General features: G+C 40.3%; 1 protein-coding gene across 9 annotated transcripts in view; it reads right to left on the reverse strand.

Moving 5' to 3' along the window:
- The window catches only part of PCNX1 (pecanex 1), a 380,420-nt gene that overhangs the window by 150,555 nt on the left and 210,312 nt on the right, over positions 1 to 19,553 (reverse strand). For all 9 annotated transcript variants that reach the window (XR_003856303.1, XM_029598749.1, XM_029598753.1 and 6 more), the window contains 6 exons: positions 12,232 to 12,382; positions 9,992 to 10,133; positions 8,551 to 8,728; positions 8,071 to 8,179; positions 4,230 to 4,359; positions 2,174 to 2,232 (listed from right to left, as the gene is read on the reverse strand). Coding sequence is in view for 8 of the 9 variants with exons in the window: in XM_029598749.1 (XP_029454609.1) it covers positions 2,174 to 2,232; positions 4,230 to 4,359; positions 8,071 to 8,179; positions 8,551 to 8,728; positions 9,992 to 10,133; positions 12,232 to 12,382 (769 nt within the window). In the remaining variant the exon portion in view is untranslated. The remainder of the gene's footprint in view (positions 1 to 2,173; positions 2,233 to 4,229; positions 4,360 to 8,070; positions 8,180 to 8,550; positions 8,729 to 9,991; positions 10,134 to 12,231; positions 12,383 to 19,553) is intronic.

Genomic DNA, 19,553 nt, shown 5'->3' on the forward strand with positions numbered 1-19,553 from the left:
AAGATTCAGACTATGGCCTGTCTCCGGCATCCCTGGCAGCCAATGACCTTAATGGAAGCAGTGATCCTGATATCGATGGCTCTGTGTCTATTGGTGCAGTTCCGAGGTCTCTCGATGTAAATGCCTTGATGTCTATAGGTTTGTCTTCTCTGGCCAGAAGAGGCACTCCATTTTGTCAAGCCGGATCTTATGTCCTTTTAAGGTAAGCTTGGCGCACTTGCTGCTGCTGCAACTCTGGACATTATGCAGTGCTCCAAGGCAGAGGACGCATCTATCATGGGGGTCTGTGATAGACAATCCTCACACATCTGGGGCACTGCTTAAAAGCCAAAATGGACATGTCATCACGAAAGAAGAGGGACGCGAGATCAAAAATCAATAGTGGGGCCTGTCTATGATCGGCGGGGCCAAGCACACTGCCACACTGGGGGATTGACAATGAAAATACACCTACCCAAAAATGTTGAAAAACCTATCTAGGACATTAACAAAAGAACTGGAGGGAACCCGTGTCGACTGTATGAGGAAACACAAAAAAATAATCATGAAATGTATTTCAATTGAAGTTAGAAAAAGGTGAGGTTCACCCAACCACAAGACGCAAGGCTCCGTTGAAAAGAAGAGACTTAAGGGGCCCCTGCATGGACACTTAGTATATTGTATGCATGAGCATGCTCACTGAGGCTCGGTCAACGTTCTAGAAACTTTGACGTACGTTTTCTGGCTGGGCTCCAACCGATGTTGTCACCCATATGAGAGGACTGCCATCCTGCTTGTCCTCTGAGAACTTACAAAATTACATAGTTGTTTAGGATGAAAGTTGAACAGAGTTCCATCAAATGCAATCACCTAATTAGCTAAAAAGCTCTTTCTACATGTTAATCTAGAAAGGACAATACCCCCTTCTCTACCACCACCACCACCCAATTATATACCTGTAGTCAATTCTGAACACACTTTATTCACATTGAAAAAAAAAAAAATTCCTTCCAGGTCAGGATCTATGGCTAAGAATATTCACATAGGGACAAGCCAAGCTACTGGTTTTGCCACACTACATGTATAGATTTGTAGTTCTGAACAGATTTTCCTTTCCCTATACAGATTTTAAATTTAGTTGCATATCATAACTAATATTACTGATATAAAATAAAAAATCTACCAAAGAAGAAAAAATTATGCAAAGAACAAAGTTAAGACTGGTAGTCCCTTTTAATTAAAAAAAAAAGAAATAAATGCAGAAGTCACTAAGAACTACAACTCCATGCATGCAAAAGGGAAAAACAGGCATGGCTCTACCAGATCTTTATGACCTACAGCTACATTAAGCATATAACTCTTATCGGTTCGGTTGCCTGGTCCAGGGAAGATAGTTGGCTTCTCTAGTTCAGGGTAGAGGTACAGCTAGCCATAAAGCTTACAGAAGAGGGATTTCGCATGAATTAAAAAGAATGACTTAATCATGCTGCATACAGAGTGATATACATGTAAAAATGTGAGCCCCTTTCTCTGAAGACAAAAGATTCATATGACTGAACTGCACAGCATAAGGGTAATTTTCTAACTGCCCATCTGTTTCCAGGTACTTTTTACCCATGGATCCTACACCAGTTTTCAAAGTAGGTGCATGCTTTCACTTCGAAAATTATCCCAGAAAAACATCCCTCACTCATTTATACCTGCTAAGCTACGCAAGTAGATTTTCCGAGAAAATATATACAAAATTCAGAAAGTACTTGCCTAAGTGCAAGCCCCTGCCCACCCCCAGGCATGTTATCTCAGACAGTGGTTGCAAGCAGAACATAAGAAGCCCTACACGGATACTTTTACCCACATACAGGGTGGGCAATTTTTTAGGAGCCCATTTCCGCAGGTAAAGTACGGTTTGAGCAGAAGAAATAACTTTGAAAACCACCCTCCCTATATTCACTACAATACCCTGCTTGTTGCTTTCTAATGTACGGAATACTTGTCACACAAATTTAACTCTCGGCCCTGAGGGCTTAACATTCATTTGCACAGTAATATTAATTGGAACAATTTCACACGCATGACACGTATGACACGCATGACAACAATATTTACTTATTTAAATTTGAACCTCAGGGTGATGATGGATGTTAAAAAAAAGAACCATAATACATTTGATAATCCCCATCATTATGAAGGTTACCTGGATTTCTATCAAGCTGGGAAGCCAGTCTTGTGTTTGAATGGTCTACACGCTTGGTGCTGTAAAACAAGAAACAATATTTTCCATCTGGATATTGGTAAGAATTGGCAGATGTCATTGGGCTTGATCAAACAATTGTAAGAGTGCAGAATTTCTGATGCTGGAGGAGGTAGCAATATCTAGTTGCTCTGGATGCATTTATTTGACCAACAGAACAAGGAGATTGGTGCAGCCAGGCATGACTTTTTATGCCACGACTGTGGTTGTGCCAGCCCTAATGTACAGCCCTTTTTATAGAGCTGCAGACAGCATGACTATGGCTATTACAAGTGTAGCATTTTATATATAAAATATGGGTGTACTTTTTTTTCCCCATTTCATGACAGTTTCTAATGTGTACTATTTGCCAATAGCACCAATTAAATGCTTTAGTATGAATTATTGCTAGTGCCCACTATAGTCCCCCCTCCCCCCCTTAAATGGGATGAAAAGGGGCAATCACCAGTCAAAATAGTTGGCTGATGCCATTTTGGACTGCAGCACTGGCAGGAATGATTGGGGATCGTTCCAGTCCTCTTTTGAGCTCACAGATAGAGGAAGATACACAGGGGGGGGGGGGAGGTAGGGGGTTATTTTATTTTATTTTTTTTGTTACAGGGCAGGGTGTAGAATTTTTAAAACAAAGTGAAAAACAAATTAAATTTCATTCATTTTAAAAATGAAAGGAAACAGAATAGGAAATTTCCTCTTATCCTTTTCAATAAAAGCACATCCCTCACTCACGCCGCCATGCACCACTGACTACCCCAACCTAATTATCAAAGGTACACCAGTCAAATGCAGTATCATCACTATAGGGACCAATGTATGAGTTTTACCTGCAGCTCTCTATACTTTTATGCACAAACTTTAATCCAGAAACAGCAAGGAGTTCTGTACACAAAAACGTGCCCAAAATGTGAGTATAGGTTAGTGCTCTTCCATGTAAATCTAATGGTAACGAAGGCATTAGCTATTATCCCCCTTCTCCCAATGCAGAGAGGTGTGCTGGCTACCCCAGGATTTCTAAGCACTGGAAACTTAACACCTAGTCAGAGGTGCAGTCAAGTGTCCATGGCTAATGTTAGTCTATGGGCAGAAGCTGGAGTTCCAGCACCGGGATCTGCACTTGGGATGGAGCCTCAAAAAATATGCTTTGTTGTGCACATAAACTATATTTTCTGTACATAAAATATAGATTGTATGTATACAAAAAAATGCTTTCTGCCCGAAAACACTTTGTGCACATAAATTGTATTTTAGAGGTAGAAAATGGATTTATGAAAACAAAACATTTTATGCACAGAAGACATTATTTAAATAAATCATGTTTTCATGTATGCTATGCATTTTTTTTTGCACATTTCTGTGTTAGCATGCTTTTATTTTAACCCCTGATACCTCAGCATACTTTTAGTTTACTGAATCAGGAGTTACAATTATTTTCAGCATGTATGAAGAAAAAAAATTTAATTTCTTATGGACATTCTAAAAAAGCAATGCTGTATCCTAGTGCAACAAAACTTGAAGACTGAAGTCGGTGCAAAAAATTCACTCAAGTTAAACCATCCCCGACATCAATACGCAATTGCTTGTAGTCCTCCTGACGGGGCCTCGTTTCAAACTAAGTCCTTCTTCAAGGGATATTACTTATCTTTCTGATGTGCCAGAGTAAAGACTGTCTCCTGTAGCAAACCAGTCTTCACCAAGATTCAAGAACAAAAGCACCAGGAGGAAGGAAGCACACTTTTTTTTTTTACACTTAGCACCATGGAATGCCAACTAATGGAATACTGACCTAACCAAGTCATTGCATCTCTTGTGAATTATAATGGTTTTACACAACTGAATTGAAAAAAAATAATAGCAACACTTAAAAATACCACACAGCATTGGTGTATTATTTTCTTTCAAAAAGTGAGGCAGTTTTTGGGACTTGGCCACAAAACATAGTGAAATGCATCATCCATTTTTGGAAATGGTCATTGGTACACACAGTTGTTTGTGATTCACTCACTTATAGTCTCTCTCCCAGAACTTGACCGGACGGACATATGAAGTGATGAATATAGCACTTCCAAGGAAGGGATTCAGTGGGGTAGAGAAGAAAGCAGATATCACAGCCTGGACGAAGAGCATTGCAGAATCTAAACAGCAGCTACTTAAGGAAATTATTTTAATCATCATCTTTTGGTAGGGTGGTGTGAATATCAGAGCAAAAACAACAAAAATGGATGTTTCTCACCATCACTCATACGATACACAAGGGAAAACAGTTTGCAAGATGGGGTGAATATTGCACAGGAACACACATTTTTATTTTATTAGAACTATAAGCATCAATTCAGTTTTAACAAAGTACAAGCCTAATTTTCTAAGTACACAGATTATATTTTCTTATAAACTATAAACACATATCTAGCTAGGGAGCCTAACTTTCAAACTTATTCGTGGTACTGCATCTGCACACATAACCGGATGCTTGAAGATTTTATAAAGTTCTGCTCTAAAAGTACAAGTTTCAATTTGTGCAAATAATTTAATGCAAGAAAGCACTTACTTTCTCCACCTATTTTATAAACACATTTTACATGTGGAAAAAAAAAAATCTTACACAAAAAGAGCACTCAATGGGTCCTGTAAATCAAAATACTAAATCAAAAGGCACCTCTTGCTTATTCATTTTTAAACGTGGCTCAAAAAAGGACAGCCAAAATGCTGTTCCCTGTGACAACAAAAAATAATTGTAATTAATACATTTTTAAGAAACCACATCAGCAAGCCTTTAGCGTGTTCAGCCTGACCCAATTGAACCGTTGGGTCTACTCGTCATTTGCGGCTCTTATGCGGCTGTGATAAGCGGCTGTGTAGCCTGTGATCTGCAGCTGTATGATCAGATGTAATAAGCGGCTGTGTGGCCTGTAGTGTAAATTTCTTCTGCTATTTAGAATCCGTCTGAATCTGCTGTTTGGAATCCGTCTGAACCGGCATCGAAAAAAGTGTCACAGCTGGAAAGGGCTTGTAAGAATGGACTGTTTTTGCATTTTAAAATACAGTCGACGAGCCGTGAGCTGTGCGCCGTGAGGCTTTTCCATATGCTTAGTCCAATTTTGACAATGTCACAGTTAGTATCACAATGTCTTTGTAAATGTGACGGCTCTAGAAAGTCTGATTGGTATCGCTAGTGTCACGGCTGCTCTGGCCTGTAGATACTAGATAATCCTCCGTCTGCCCCCAACTGTAACTATATAAATTACAACCAACCCGACAGCGGCCGGTGTTTCGCTGCTAAACTGCAGCTTCGTCAGGGCTGGTGATCTCTTCTTCTGGAACGCCAGGTCTCACTATTTTTTTTTAAAAAACGCCTTTTTTTCGATGCCGGTTCAGACAGATTCCAAACAGCAGATTCAGACGGATTCTAAATAGCAGAAGAAATTTACACTACAGGCTACACAGCCGCTTATCACAGCCTCATAAGAGCCGCAAATGACGAGTAGACCCAACGGTTCAATTGGGTCAGGTTGAACACGCTGAAGGCTTGCTGATGCGGTTTCTTAATTTATTAATTACAATTATTTTTTGTTGTCACAGGGAACAGCATTTTGGCTGTCCTTTTTTGAGCCACGTTTAAAAATTAATAAGCAAGAGGTGCCTTTTGATTTAGTATATAGAAAATAAAATACATACGAGTAAAAACCCTGATTTATACAAAGAGGCAAGTATTTTATGAAGTATATACAGTTTTGAAAATACTTGCGTGCATACTTGAAATCAGCAGTTTGCCAATACCTTCGCCAGTTCACCCAGTCTGTCTTTAGGTCACCTAGACTTTCCACCCAAAACTGCAGACAACTTGCTTTTAGTCAATTAACAGTTATACAACTGAACGAACAAACTGGCTAATGTATATGTATAAACCTCTTATAAAATAGTAACTTCCATGTGCACTTCTTGACCCTGCCCTGGAACACTCCGAGACTGCTCCTTTTTTTAAATTATGTTAACAATTTTCATAAGAAGCCATGAAATATCAAGAGCCAGAATGATTCAAAACTCAGACAAACCAACAGACCGCTCCCTTATGCCGGTAAAATATGCACATGGATCAGAAATTACACAGGTACTTTCCATGTTTATAAAATAGCACATGTAACCATTGTGGAGCATTTATTGTCAGGGAAGTCATCTGGAAACTTAGGGCTTGCCCTAATTGCTCAGAACTGTCTTACTTGAAAAAGAGCTGGCTGAAGATAATGCTGAATTGGAAGCAATAAAGAAAGTTCCACCCACTTTATATAATTCAGGAGTTAATCCCACATTATCACATAAACATATGCTATTCTTCCACATGGAACCTCTCTAAAAATGTACTTGATAGTGTAAAAATCCCCACATTTCATCTTCTGAAATTTAAAACTATTATCTATGATCGTGTTCTTCCATTTTTGTTTTTTAATTAATGTACCGTATTTTTCGCTCCATAAGACGCACCTGACCATAAGACGCACCTAGGATTCAGAGGGGGAAAATTTAAAAAAAAAAAAAAATTGTGCTAAACCGGCTCTGCGTCTGGGCGTCTTATGGAGCAAATTAGGGGAGTGCATAGCTTTTTTTTTTCTCCCCATTTTGTTTTCGGGTCTGGGGAGGGCCATTTCGGTCCACTCCCCAGATCAGAAAACTTTTTTCTCTGGGAACCCCTCCCCCCCCCAAAAAAAAACCCCATCCCACACTTTAAATTAACAACCCCCACCCTCCTGACTCCCTCAAGACCTGCCGCCTTAATTTACCGCGACCCCCCCCAAGATCTGCCAACTTCATTTACCGCAACCCCCCACCCTCCTGACCCCCCCCAAGACCTGCCAAACGTCCCTGGTGGTCCAGCGGGGGTCCAGGAGCGGTCCGGGAACGATCTCCTGGGCGTGGGCCGTCGGCTGCCAGTAATCAAAATGGCGCCGACGGCCCTTTGCCCTCACTATGTCACTGGGACAGACCAGCGGTCGGTCCCAGTGACATAGTGAGGGCAAAGGGCCACGCCCAGGAGATCGTTCCCGGACTGCTCCTGGACCCCCGCTGGACCACCAGGGACGTTTGGCAGGTCTCCTGGGCGTGGGCCGTCGGCTGCCAGTAATCAAAATGGCGCCGACGGCCCTTTGCCCTCACTATGTCGCTGGGACCGACCAGCGGTCGGTCCCAGTGACATAGTGAGGGCAAAGGGCCACGCCCAGGAGATCGTTCCCGGACTGCTCCTGGACCCCCGCTGGACCACCAGGGACGTTTGGCAGGTCTCCTGGGCGTGGGCCGTCGGCTGCCAGTAATCAAAATGGCGCCGACGGCCCTTTGCCCTCACTATGTCACTGGGACCGACCAGCGGTCGGTCCCAGTGACATAGTGAGGGCAAAGGGCCACGCCCAGGAGATCGTTCCCGGACCACTCCTGGACCCCCGCTGGACCACCAGGGACGTTTGGCAGGTCTTGGGGGGGGTCAGGAGGGTGGGGGGGTTGCGGTAAATTAAGTCGGCAGGTCTTGGGGGGGTTGTGGTAAATTAAGCCGGCAGGTCTTGGGGGAGTCAGGAGGGGGGGTTGTTGTTAGATTTTTGTTTGTTTTTTTTTTATATTCGCTCCATAAGACGCACATACATTTTCCCCCCACTTTTGGGGGAAAAAAAGTGCGTCTTATGGAGCGAAAAATACGGTATATTTTCCAGAACAGCTTTAACCATTTATCCCAGTGATGGCCTTTTTGTCTTAGCAATACCCTAGCATACGGTTGTAGCATAGCTTCCATTTCCAAATATACACACAAGGAGAGGCAGCAATCTCCTTAGTACATGGGCCATTTGAAGGCATCTGAAGGATACGGGGCACCGCAAAGGGCTGAGCAAAGGCATGGAAGGCAGATCCCCATGTAATCTGCCAGGGAGCAATGTATGTGTACACGAACCGCAGCTTATAAAGGAGTTCCCAAAGCTAGGAGGAGACAAACAAAAATCAACTTAACACCAGCCGTGTAAGAGCGTTACATTTTATTTTCAAGTATAAAGTGCAGGGTACGACTGGCCTTTTCACATCTTCCACTGCTCTGAGCTGCCTTACGAGTCTTTTCAGCTGGGTGCCTCATCCTTCATTAGCTGGCCACATATACCGCTCACAGGCCCAATTCTGAACAAGCTGACTATTCTTTTCCAATGAGTGTATCTGTTTTTCTAGTTCTAGACTCACCAGGCCAGAGAAAGAAACACAGAAAACCATAACAAGCAAAAAATGTGCATCCTTTCTAGTCCACTCATCAAAGTGCAAGTAAATGGGACATGCTTGAGTGTGTTTGGGCATGGCCTTACCTTACTGAATAGTATGGACATGAAGAAGAGATCGACCAGCAGTGTCTCTGATAAAGCTTTGTAGTCAAACGTGAAGAAGAGCACTGTAAAGAGGACCGTGGCGTACTGACAGGTTGCGCTGCTAAAGGAAGATCGCAGAAGCTTCAGACCTGCAATGGTGATCATTAATGCACCGAGCCTAAAAAAGCAACAGAGGTGGGTAAGGAAATTAAAGGAAAAGAATTTTCAGCATACATTTTTTTTTTTTTTTACAAGATGTACCGAATCCCGTAACCCCCCACACCGGACTCACTTTGCAGCCCTACGTTAATAGGCTACACCTTGGAACCCACCCCAGCACCTGTGAGGGCAGCAGCCCTATTGTGAATAGGAAAGTAACTGACAACAGCAGAATACCTGGCCACGGTTGATCTAAAAGATCTCCATCTCATCTCTCCATTATCCCAAAAGCAATACTTTGGCTGAATATTTTGTTCAGTGGAAGATGTACAAGCCTTGCAACATGCACATGTAGAAAACCGCAAGCTATAATACATTTCTCTGAGCAGCAGCAATCATTTTCAGTTGATTAATTTTTGTCATCACTAACTTGGACACAATTTTTCTAATTTTCAGTCTTCAGGTAGGGCCTTTTTGATTTACTTGACAGCTTGCTGGTAGCCTTATTTTAATTAGCTATAAATGCTCTCTGAATTCCTTAGTATTATGGAAACAGAAGAATGAAATCAAGAGACTGGCAAAATGGTTTGTACTTTATACTTAGAAAATGGCAGGAAGGGTAACCAAGCAGTTAGAATAAAGAACAATGAAATCCTGAGGCCTAGGTTCTAGTCCCTATCCTTAAATATTTGCTGTAATCTTTGAGCAAGTCAAGTACATTTTCTAGTTTTCAAATTCAAATTGCAGTTTTCTGTGGCAAAGACTTTGTAGCCAGGATAATTCTCTTATACAATACTGTGTACACTGACAGCAATTATTAAACAGGCGCAAATGTACGCGCGTTCACCACCTGTGCCCAGGGATGCAACCATTTTATAATATGTGTATATACACGCTCGTGTTATAAAATAGCCTGATCGCACACATGTGTGCATGCAATTTTAAGTGGACGTGCACCTATGCGCACAAATGCCACATCTAACACATAAGTGGGGGGATTTTAAAAGACATGCACACCGACGCCATTACCAGTTTTACTAATTTGTTCCCAGTTCACCCAGGTAAGGCATAGGACTTCCAAACCCCCCACGAAACCCTGCCCCCTGAACCACGAGAAAAATGATGTTCCCCACGGTTCACCGAAAAAGAAGCCCGAAATGATATTTCAAAACTATGCACATCTCTAATAAATTATACATTCTGCAGAAGGACCACTCTGTATCAGAAAGGTCTGACTTTACTCCAGCAATTTATTCAGACAATTCCAGCCTTTTCTGCTTACTCTTTATCCAGTCTCTTCGGGATGGTAATAACTTTGGCACTGCTGCTGAGCTCATTAAGGACAATCAGGGGGTAAATAACATTCTTCTCCAGGAAGAGGAGCCAGACATGCATCTTCTCAAACCACATCACGTGTGCAGCATCTACGATGACAAGAAAGTCAAAGGGCATGGTTTGAACCTCTTCTCAGACATCTATTCCCTTGTAGCCAATATTTTGATCATAACTATAGCAAAACGGCAGGAGCAGGGAGGACCTGCAGTTGGAGAATTTGGGGGAAGAACAGATGGTCAAGCACTGAAATTTAAAGACTTGTGGTTTTCCCCCTACTTTTTGTTAGGATAACGTTTGTCTGAGAGATGGTGTGTCACAGTGATGTTGCATTTTGTGTTCTGGATCATGGATGTGGAAAGATGCTCACTGATGTGAATTAAGGCTTTTATAAGTTTACTGTGTTGTATTGTATTTTTGCTAGTGAGATTGATTTGTTTTAATGTTTTTATTATAATAGATTTTTTTTTTTATTGTTGTACACCACTTTGGACGACTTATTTTAACTGGAAATGTGGTTTATCAATCATTTGATATAAAGAAATAACCACCTTGAGAAGAAATAATCTGCTTAATGCTTCACAAAAAATAAGCACTTTGATATCAAGCGTCTCAGCATGTTTACTATTTTCCTATGGCAAGACCAACATAATCCATGAAGAAAAATAAAATTATGCAGTTTTCCATGTATATAAGTTCACTTACTATCTTATATTTAACTTTATTTGAACAAGCAACAAGAAGGCAATTTTCAAACCCATTTACCTAAGCAAATACTGATTTATCCAGGTAAACTGGCCTCCTCAGAATGGTAAAAAAGGGATTTTGTTCACAACATGCATACTTTTTACCTGCATAAAAAAAAAGGGGGTATGCTTTTTAAATTTGTAATACTATTTGATTGCCTGCCTTTCATCCAAAATCATTAAAGCAGGCTACATATATAAAATGTATAATTCATAACTATTTGGGCATGATTACGTCTGGCGAGTAAAACAGGATACATTTTCAAAGGACTGCACATTATTTTATTCCCTTCTGCCCTGCTGCCCATACAGACAGCAGCTGCAAAGTATGTGGGAGATTTTAACGTGTACATTACGCTAGTTAATCTTCAAAGGGAAAGTACTTTTCTGTGATAATTAGCTATAAATTTCACCTGGCAAAATTGTCCATTTACTTTGCAGCTGTACAGGCTGTTCAAAATTGTTCCCAGAAGAAACTTCCAAGAAACATTACATAAAGATCACTATAAAATGGACAGGATGGAGGGAGATTTATGATTAAAAAAAAGCATTTCGACTGCTCATATATGATCTTTAAGAATTAGTTTTCAATCAAAAAAACTGTCCCATCTATGCATCCAGAAATGAAAACATCCTATTGGTCAAAGCTGCTGTCAATCAAAACAACCAGTTCCTCACCAAACTTTCAACAGGATGTGAAAAGCCAACTGCAGGAGAGCTTCTCTTTTTTAAAGGGAACCTCCAGTAATAAATATAAAATATAATCTTTAGGACACCTACATGAGACTGCTCTCTTAATTCAGGACTGTATCTGTCCAGTTTACTAATCAAAACTTTTTAAAGTTATTCTACCATAAACGATCTTAGAATAATTCTTTCAGAAGCTAGAATAATTAGACAATGCTATCCTATTATCTACTGATGTCAAGCATTTGTAGTTGTTTTTCACTGGAGGGCCATTTAAAATTCTGATTTAGGTTATCTGGTACTGTACCAGTGCCTTCAAGTCAATACTTCGGAAACGATTTGCTTTTTCATACAGATCATGGATTCACTTATAGCACTAGAAAGCAGGGTCTTGCAGCTCATCAACACTACATGAACCCAGAGAAAATTATGAATTTACAGATCATCACAGGCTCACAGATACTGCAACGCCACAGTATAGACTACTGGTACATTTTGCTGGTGGGAAGGGGGGTAGAATGAAGGTGTGAGTGGCAGTTAAAAGCATTGCCGGAGCTGCAGAAGATACTGGTCTGGGTTTTTTTCTTTTGATTAAATGTGATTTTTAAAACCTTATTAGATTATTTGTCCTGGTACATTTTAAGTATGTATGTTTTAGGCCTTTTAGTGCTAAGCGATTAACAAAGTTTAATAAATGTAAATTGAAATTCTGAAATTTATTCTTCAATGCATGGTTATCAGCACATTCGCTACTTACTTCTGACTTCAAACTGGTAGTACTCCTTTGTTTTTAACAGTGGGTGGGAGAAACAGTGCCACGGAAGTTGCTTTCGGACCTGGGGTAGCACATAATGGGTTAAAAAGCCTACCGAACCCACCAACGCATAGAGGACATAACTCAAGACAGGCTAAAGAAAAAGAAAACAAAAATCTGTTACATTGTGCATCTTATAACCCTGCAAAGCATAAGCTCCAGAAAAGAGAATGGAAGAGTTACAGAATAATTTCACAAAACTAGTACATTTAGTATAACTCTCTTCTTAAAATGTCATGAAATCAATGCACATCTGGTGAATAAGACAATACATACAGTTACATCTCAGCCAAGAAAACTGTTAAATTGGGATTGATGTACGCTATGTAATACCATTAGTTACACATTATGTATGCCCTGGAATTAAAACTACATATAAACAGTATGTTCAAGATTAATATGGTGATTTAATACACAAATACTGATCAAAGAAGCTGAATACTATGCTTTTCACAAGGTTTTCAATATCTAAATATATATGTGCACAATGTATATATTTCAGAAGAAAGTTATTTTATAAAAAATAGTCAGTGTATAATACAGCAATGGCAGCAAACTTCTAGTTTTAGCTATCGCCTTTCAGATTGCTTTGCTGCCTTCAGATCACCAGACACTATCACCTCAAGGTCCATTTCCCAGTCCGTGCACATTACTCTTTCACTGCCCATCACATACAGCTCTTTTGGGCCCCAGATGCTTGACTACACTGAATATATTAAGCATTGGCTTTGAACAAGAGCAAGTATCGATGGGAATTGGAAGATGTAAGGATCGACGCATTTTTAAACAACGATAGATTGGTGACATTTAATCGAGTCATTTTTCAAATTTAGTAATACGTTTGTAAGCAGCAAGAATATATGTTCACCGATGAATGATTGATGGATTTTAATTATTTTAGTAAAATCTCATAAGATTCACCATAAAGACTTTTAAAGTGAAAAATATTCTTATCTTATTAAAATATAGTAAAAAAATAAAGTATAGTTAGGAGGAAGGTTGGTTTATGATTACATTTAATAACCATACTGCATACAAGGCTTATGACAGCAAGTTGCAGTTATCATATGAAACCATCCTTTCCCTACTTTCAATATTTTTTTGGGTGAGAATACAAAAATAAAAAAATAAAAACACTATAAAAATAGATCTGAGGGGTGAGGAATAGAGATTTGTGGTGACTACATGTCTTGGCATTGAATCCCAGCTTCCAAATCCTTGACCAGTCTTCAAGTTATCTTAAATCACTTTTCATTCTCTCTACTCCTTCAGGCATGTCCACTCTGTTGCAGATCTTAGTATTATCTGCAAAGAGACAAACTTTTATCCCTTCTGCAAGTCACTCACAAAGATATTGAACAGAATCGGTCCCAAAATAGATTCGTGTGACACTCCAATTAACAAGGTTCTCTCTTCAGAGTAGGCTCTATTTACCATTACACGCTGTCTCCTGTCAGTCAATAGTTTGCAATCCATGCCACTACCTTGGCATCCCTTCCCAAGTTTCTCATTTTGTTCATGAATCTCCCATGCATGACCATATCAAAACCTTTACTAAAATCCAAGTAAGTCACATTGGGCGCTCTTCCCTGATCAAATGCTCTAGTCACCCAATCAAAAAAATCAGATTTGTCTGACAGGAGCTTCCCCTGGTGAATCCATGCTGCATCAGGACCAATAACCCACTGGATTTTAGATAGTTCGCTATCCTTTCCTTCAATAGTGTGTCTATTAATTTTCCCACTATTGAGGTGAGGCTAACCGGCCTGTAGTTTCCAGCTTCTCTCTGCTTCAACTCTTGTGAAGCGGGACCACCACAGCTTTTTTCCAATCTCATAGCACCACTCCAGTTTCTAGTGATCTACTGAATAGGTCCTTTCAGCGGACCCGCCAGCACATCGCTGAGCTCCTTCAATAAATAACCTCATCCAGTTCCATGGCCTTGTCCACTTTCAGGGTTTTTTTTAGCTCTTCCCAGATATTCTCTTCTGTAAATGGAGTTTTGTCTACTCCACCCCATCTACGCCCTTTTCAACCAGCGACTGACCTTCTCCAGGGTCTTCTTTAGTGAAGAGCAAACTGAAGTATTTGTTTAATATTTCTGCTCTTTGTTCCTCTCCTTTCATTTTCACTATGCCACTTCGGACCTTTCTCCATTATGTCAAAAATGCTTTGTCACCTCGCTTTCTCTCTCTCAATCCTGTTTTCTGCCTGCCCTTTTGCTTTCCTAATGTCTTTCTTTTTGCCCTCAGTTTTAACAGGTATTCTTTCCTGTGTTCCTCTTTTTGGGATCCTTTATACTTCTTGAATGCTGTTCTTTTTGCCTTTATCTTTTCAGCTGCCTCCTTTGAGAACCAGATTGGTTTCTTACTCCTCTTACTTTTGTTTACTTTTCTAAAATATAGATTAGTTGCCTTTGCAATTGCTCCTTTCAGTTTGGCTCACTGTTTTTCCATCTTTCATTATTATTTATTAATTTTGATGAATCACATTTCTTACATATGTATATCAATGTGATAAGCATAGTCAAAAACAAACATACCATACATTAAAGCTAATAGTGAATAGAATTAAAAATTCAGAATTTTAAAACCAAAATAAAATTAAAATTCAAAATCTTAAAACAATGAGAACATTTTCTCCTAGGCTTATAGTACTTCCTCCAGGTACATCCTCATTTCAACAAAGTCCATATTTTTGAAATTCAAAACTCTGTTCTTCGTGTGACCTCTCTGTATCTTATCTGCGATATCGAACCATACCGTTTGATGATCACTAGTGCTCAGGTGGGTGCCCACACAGACATTAGACGCATTATCCTCATTAGTGAGCCTAGGTCAAGTATAACTACCTCCCTTGTGTTAGAGCAGTGCCCCTAGCAGGGCATCCACTCTCTCTCTACTTCCAGTAGATTTCACAAAAGGGATTCTCCAGTCTACAGCCAGCAGATTTAAATCTCCAACAAGCAACACTTCTCCCTTCTTTTCCACCTTTTGGATGTCTTCAACCAGACCTCTGACTAGTTCTTCTGTTTGAGTCGGAGGCTTGTAGACCACATGCCTGTAAAAATGGAAGCACCCTCACTTTTTTGTTTTTTTTTTTTAAAAAGGACTGTCCATAATGCTTCTCTACCCCATGTCCCTTGCCATTCAGTTGCTTGGCTATTGTTTTTGACAAAGAGTTACTCCTTCCCCTTCTCTGTTTTTCCTTATCAAGTTATATCTAGGGATGGCCATACCTCAATTATGAGGCCGATATATCCAGGGATGGCCATACCTCAATTATGTCCAAGTCTGCTTCCACCTATAAGGCCTGCAGGTCTGGTATTTTATTGCCCAGACTACAAGCATTTTTAGGCATAGCTTTCCAACATTTCTCACTAGGATTGCTGCTCTTCTAGTCATCTTTTCTGCTATTTTCATCTGATTGATTTTGTTTTCTCCTCCCAACAAACAAATCTTGTACATACCAGCCTTTTTAAATTAACACACACAGCTACTTAATATAGACTAGCATATATCAATAGCTTGGAAAAAGAGAGAAAGATTTCAAAACATGTAATACAGAAGTAGAGAACAATAAATGTCAGCAAGAAAGCAATCTATATTATAGCTAATTTTATACAATTATTCAACTTAACTGGCCACAAGGACAGGTAGCGTTGTGTTTCTCCACCTGCAATGCACTTCAATTCTAACTAAGGAAGTTCTTGATGATCCCCTGCAATGCATTATGAGTCACCAGACCCAAGAAATATTACTGATGCTCTACCAGAACTGTCCTAAAAAATAAATCAAGTCTTGGGCTGGGAGGCAGCCCTCCCTCAGAGTTTTCAGAGTGGGGGGGAAAGCAGGGGGTGGCAAGATTGCCAGCTTCCCCTACCTAATGTTTGTTGTATTTTTTATCCATTTGTACTTACATCCACCCAGTCCTTCAAAAAGAAATTAAAAACCTGGCTCTTCGCTCAGGCCTTCTCATGACACACTTCCAATCGCACCCTGAAACGCTAACCTCCTACCTCCTGTACATACTCCCCCCTATTGAAATTTACTAATGTTCTTATGTTTCATCGCCTTGCATCATGTTTGACCACCTTGTTTTACTTTCTTATGTTCTACTCTTCCACTAACTTTCCTTTCCGTCTGCGCTTTCTTCCTCCCTAGTTCTTTTTTTCCCAATATTTATCCAACCAACTGTTTTATTGTAACTTATTTCCATTCCTCTTTCTCTCTGCTCCCTTTTAGTTATTATGTAAACCGAAGTGATGTCCATACGAACTTCGGTATATAAAAGCGTTTAAATAAAATATATTTAATAATGTATATTGTACTTCTGATATTTTTTGATGTATTTATTGCATTTTCATGTTTTATGATCCACTGTGGGTTGGATTATGTCCAAGGAAGGTGATATACAAATATAAAATTTCATTTTTCGTTTCCGTGGGTGGTTGTGCATGACTGTTCTTAAGTTGATGAGCCATTTGTCTGGTCAGTTCCAACAGCAAATAAAACTCCTCTATGCTAACTACTTACACAACCCTTCCCCACCCCTAACTCCATATAGTCGATATCCAATGAAAGAGCGACAAGTGGCATTAAGCCACACAAGATTGGGCAATTACAGGCCTATGCACAGTTCTCTCTAAGGTGTGCATGCATGCAAAGACTCTGGGACCCCGCGCTCACAGCAGAGCAGTGTGCGTACAAGCTCCTCTCGTGGGTTTACTGGATTTTTCAGATCGGCACGTTCCCCATATGTGCCTTTCTACCCTGTTGCGATCACCTGAATACACCATCCAATCACTTGTCCCCACTGCCAGCAGCTTGCCTATCGATATACTGGCTGCTCAGTGTGCACTGGCTGCATGTGCAATACAGTCAGGCTCCATTCTGCAGCCACCGTAGAGATCTTTGTAGGAGTTCGTTAGGGACTAGAAGAAAAGGTTAGTTCTCGCTGCCCTTGCCTGTGTGTGGTGGGTGTAGAGCTGTCCATGCACCCTGCCTGTGTATGTGCAATTGTTCAATCTCCCTGTGCCACCAGACATAGAATCTCCTCCCTTGAAGGTCAGACACTCATCTTCTAGGCTGTGAGAAGCGGTGGGCTGCAGGGAGCTGGTGCCTATTAGGGAAACTATTTGGGAGAAGAAATGACAGCGTGGGTTGGGATTTTGAGAGGATTTCATTTTGAGGCTGAGCAGAGACTAGTTTTTATATTGTGTGCCTTCATTTCTCTGTTGTACAACACTGTAGCTGTAGAAGGAAAAGTACATTTTGAATTTGATTCTGAATTCATTTTTTTTTTGGCCAGCAGTATGAGGAGCTAGGTTTTCTGTTTGCATCATATTGTAAGCTGTGGAGGCAGGGAGGATGAGGCATTTGTGTTAGGAAATGCCTTAGGTAATATTCATGAATGGCATGGGATTTTGCCACAGCAGATGTAGGTCCTTCTAAATCATACAGAAATGTTTGGGTCCCAAAGAGGCCCAATTGTTAATTTTGTCCATGGACACTATGATCTGTAGCCAGAAATATATATATTTTTTGTTTTTAATGTTGCATATGGTTGGTAATCTCTGAAAATGAATGGATGCTTGCCTGTGTGTCTGAGAGAATGAATGGGAGCCTGCCTGGGGGTCTGTGTGCGGTCAATCAGTAATTCCATACCCAAGAAAGACTGAATATGGACTTGGACTTTAAAGCTATGCTAACGTAGGCAAAATGTGATTCTCATATCTATGCAGAAGCAAGAGTTTTGTTGTGCTTTTAAACATTTTGTTAAATCAAATGATTTTTCATATTACTAGCAAGATGCAATACAATTTTCTTAAAGAAAACTATGGCTCATTTTGTAAAAGAATGTATTGAAACTTTAAAAGTATTTTCCTATACATTTAAAAAAACAAAAAACGCCTGTTTTAACCATTTCAGAATCAGGAGGTGTAAGGTTGTAAAATAAGCACCAAATTGGTTACTCCTGTGATTAATACAGTGGGTGCTTTTTGTTAAACGCTGAAGGGCTGCATAAAACTGGAATATCAGGGATATTACATGACAGGGTTATAGTATACTATTTGGGAAATTTTTGATGAATTTTTAATTATTGAATATTTTATTCATTAATTTTCGAAGCCCGGATGTAAAATCTGGGAGATACACACGTGGCTGGCCTTGCACGCGCTGTCCTGGGGAAGTGTGTGCCGGCAGCCGGTGCATGGAAGTTACTTCTAACTCCGAAGGAGCAGTAAGAAAGAAAACAAAAAAAAATGTACACTAACTAGGTAGGGGTTAGGGGTCGGGGAGGAGAGGAGAGGGGAAAAAGGGAGGCAGAGTAGGAAGGGATATAGGGAACTGGGAAAACCCTACTCGCATCGCCGCACTTATTTTTGTAAAATCCCCCCCCCCCCCCTTGAGTGTGTGTCATGCCACCCACCAGCACACGCATGCATTGATATTAAGTCGGCCGCACATGTGCGCGCAGGATTCGCAAAGGTTATAAGATCGGTGCGCACATGGACGCACGCGTGTGGTTTTTAAAAGAGACCCCTTGTTTTGAAATGTTTTCTCTTTTAATTAGTATGGTTTTACTATTATTGATGATTTGTATTCTTTGTTTTTATTGTTTGATGAGTAATGCTGTTTCTATTTTTCCATTTTTGTACAGTAAACAGTCTGGCTTGTTGCCGTTTCCAATTCATTGTTTGTTTGCACATTTCTGTTTATACTTTATGCTCTCTTTATTCTGTATTTGGTGAAGGTCTGCTCATGCTCTGTATGCGTGACTGAGATGCTCTGTATGCGTGACTGAGATGAGGTATTTTGCTACCTTTTAGGTTCTATGTAGAAATCTCACACAGCTTTAACGGAATTGTTTGTGTGCAATACATTAGGACAGACTATTCTCGCTTAGGCACCCTTGACTTGTAGTGCACAAATTTTAGCTCATCTTATAAAAAGTTACAGGAAAGAAAATGTTTGCACACACAGCCTGTCAAAAATAAGAGGCAACATTGGGCCTATGATGCCCTTAGATGTCCTGGGATGCACACGTACTACAATGAATGGCTCAACGTATGTCTACGTGATGGAGTGTATAGACAACTCCCTCATTCTACCTTAAGGAGCCCGGTTCAAGGTTTTAACCCAGTTCTCCTTAAGGCAGAAAGCTGCAAGGTATTCTAGGTGAAGGGAGGTTCCCTTCATCCTACCATAAGAACCCAGGCCTAGAAAGGCTTGGGGAGGGCCCCAGGGAGTTGGCAGGACATC

The sequence above is a fragment of the Rhinatrema bivittatum genome, chromosome 4, assembly GCF_901001135.1.
Source record: "Rhinatrema bivittatum chromosome 4, aRhiBiv1.1, whole genome shotgun sequence".
In the NCBI taxonomy this organism is placed as follows: domain Eukaryota; kingdom Metazoa; phylum Chordata; class Amphibia; order Gymnophiona; family Rhinatrematidae; genus Rhinatrema; species Rhinatrema bivittatum.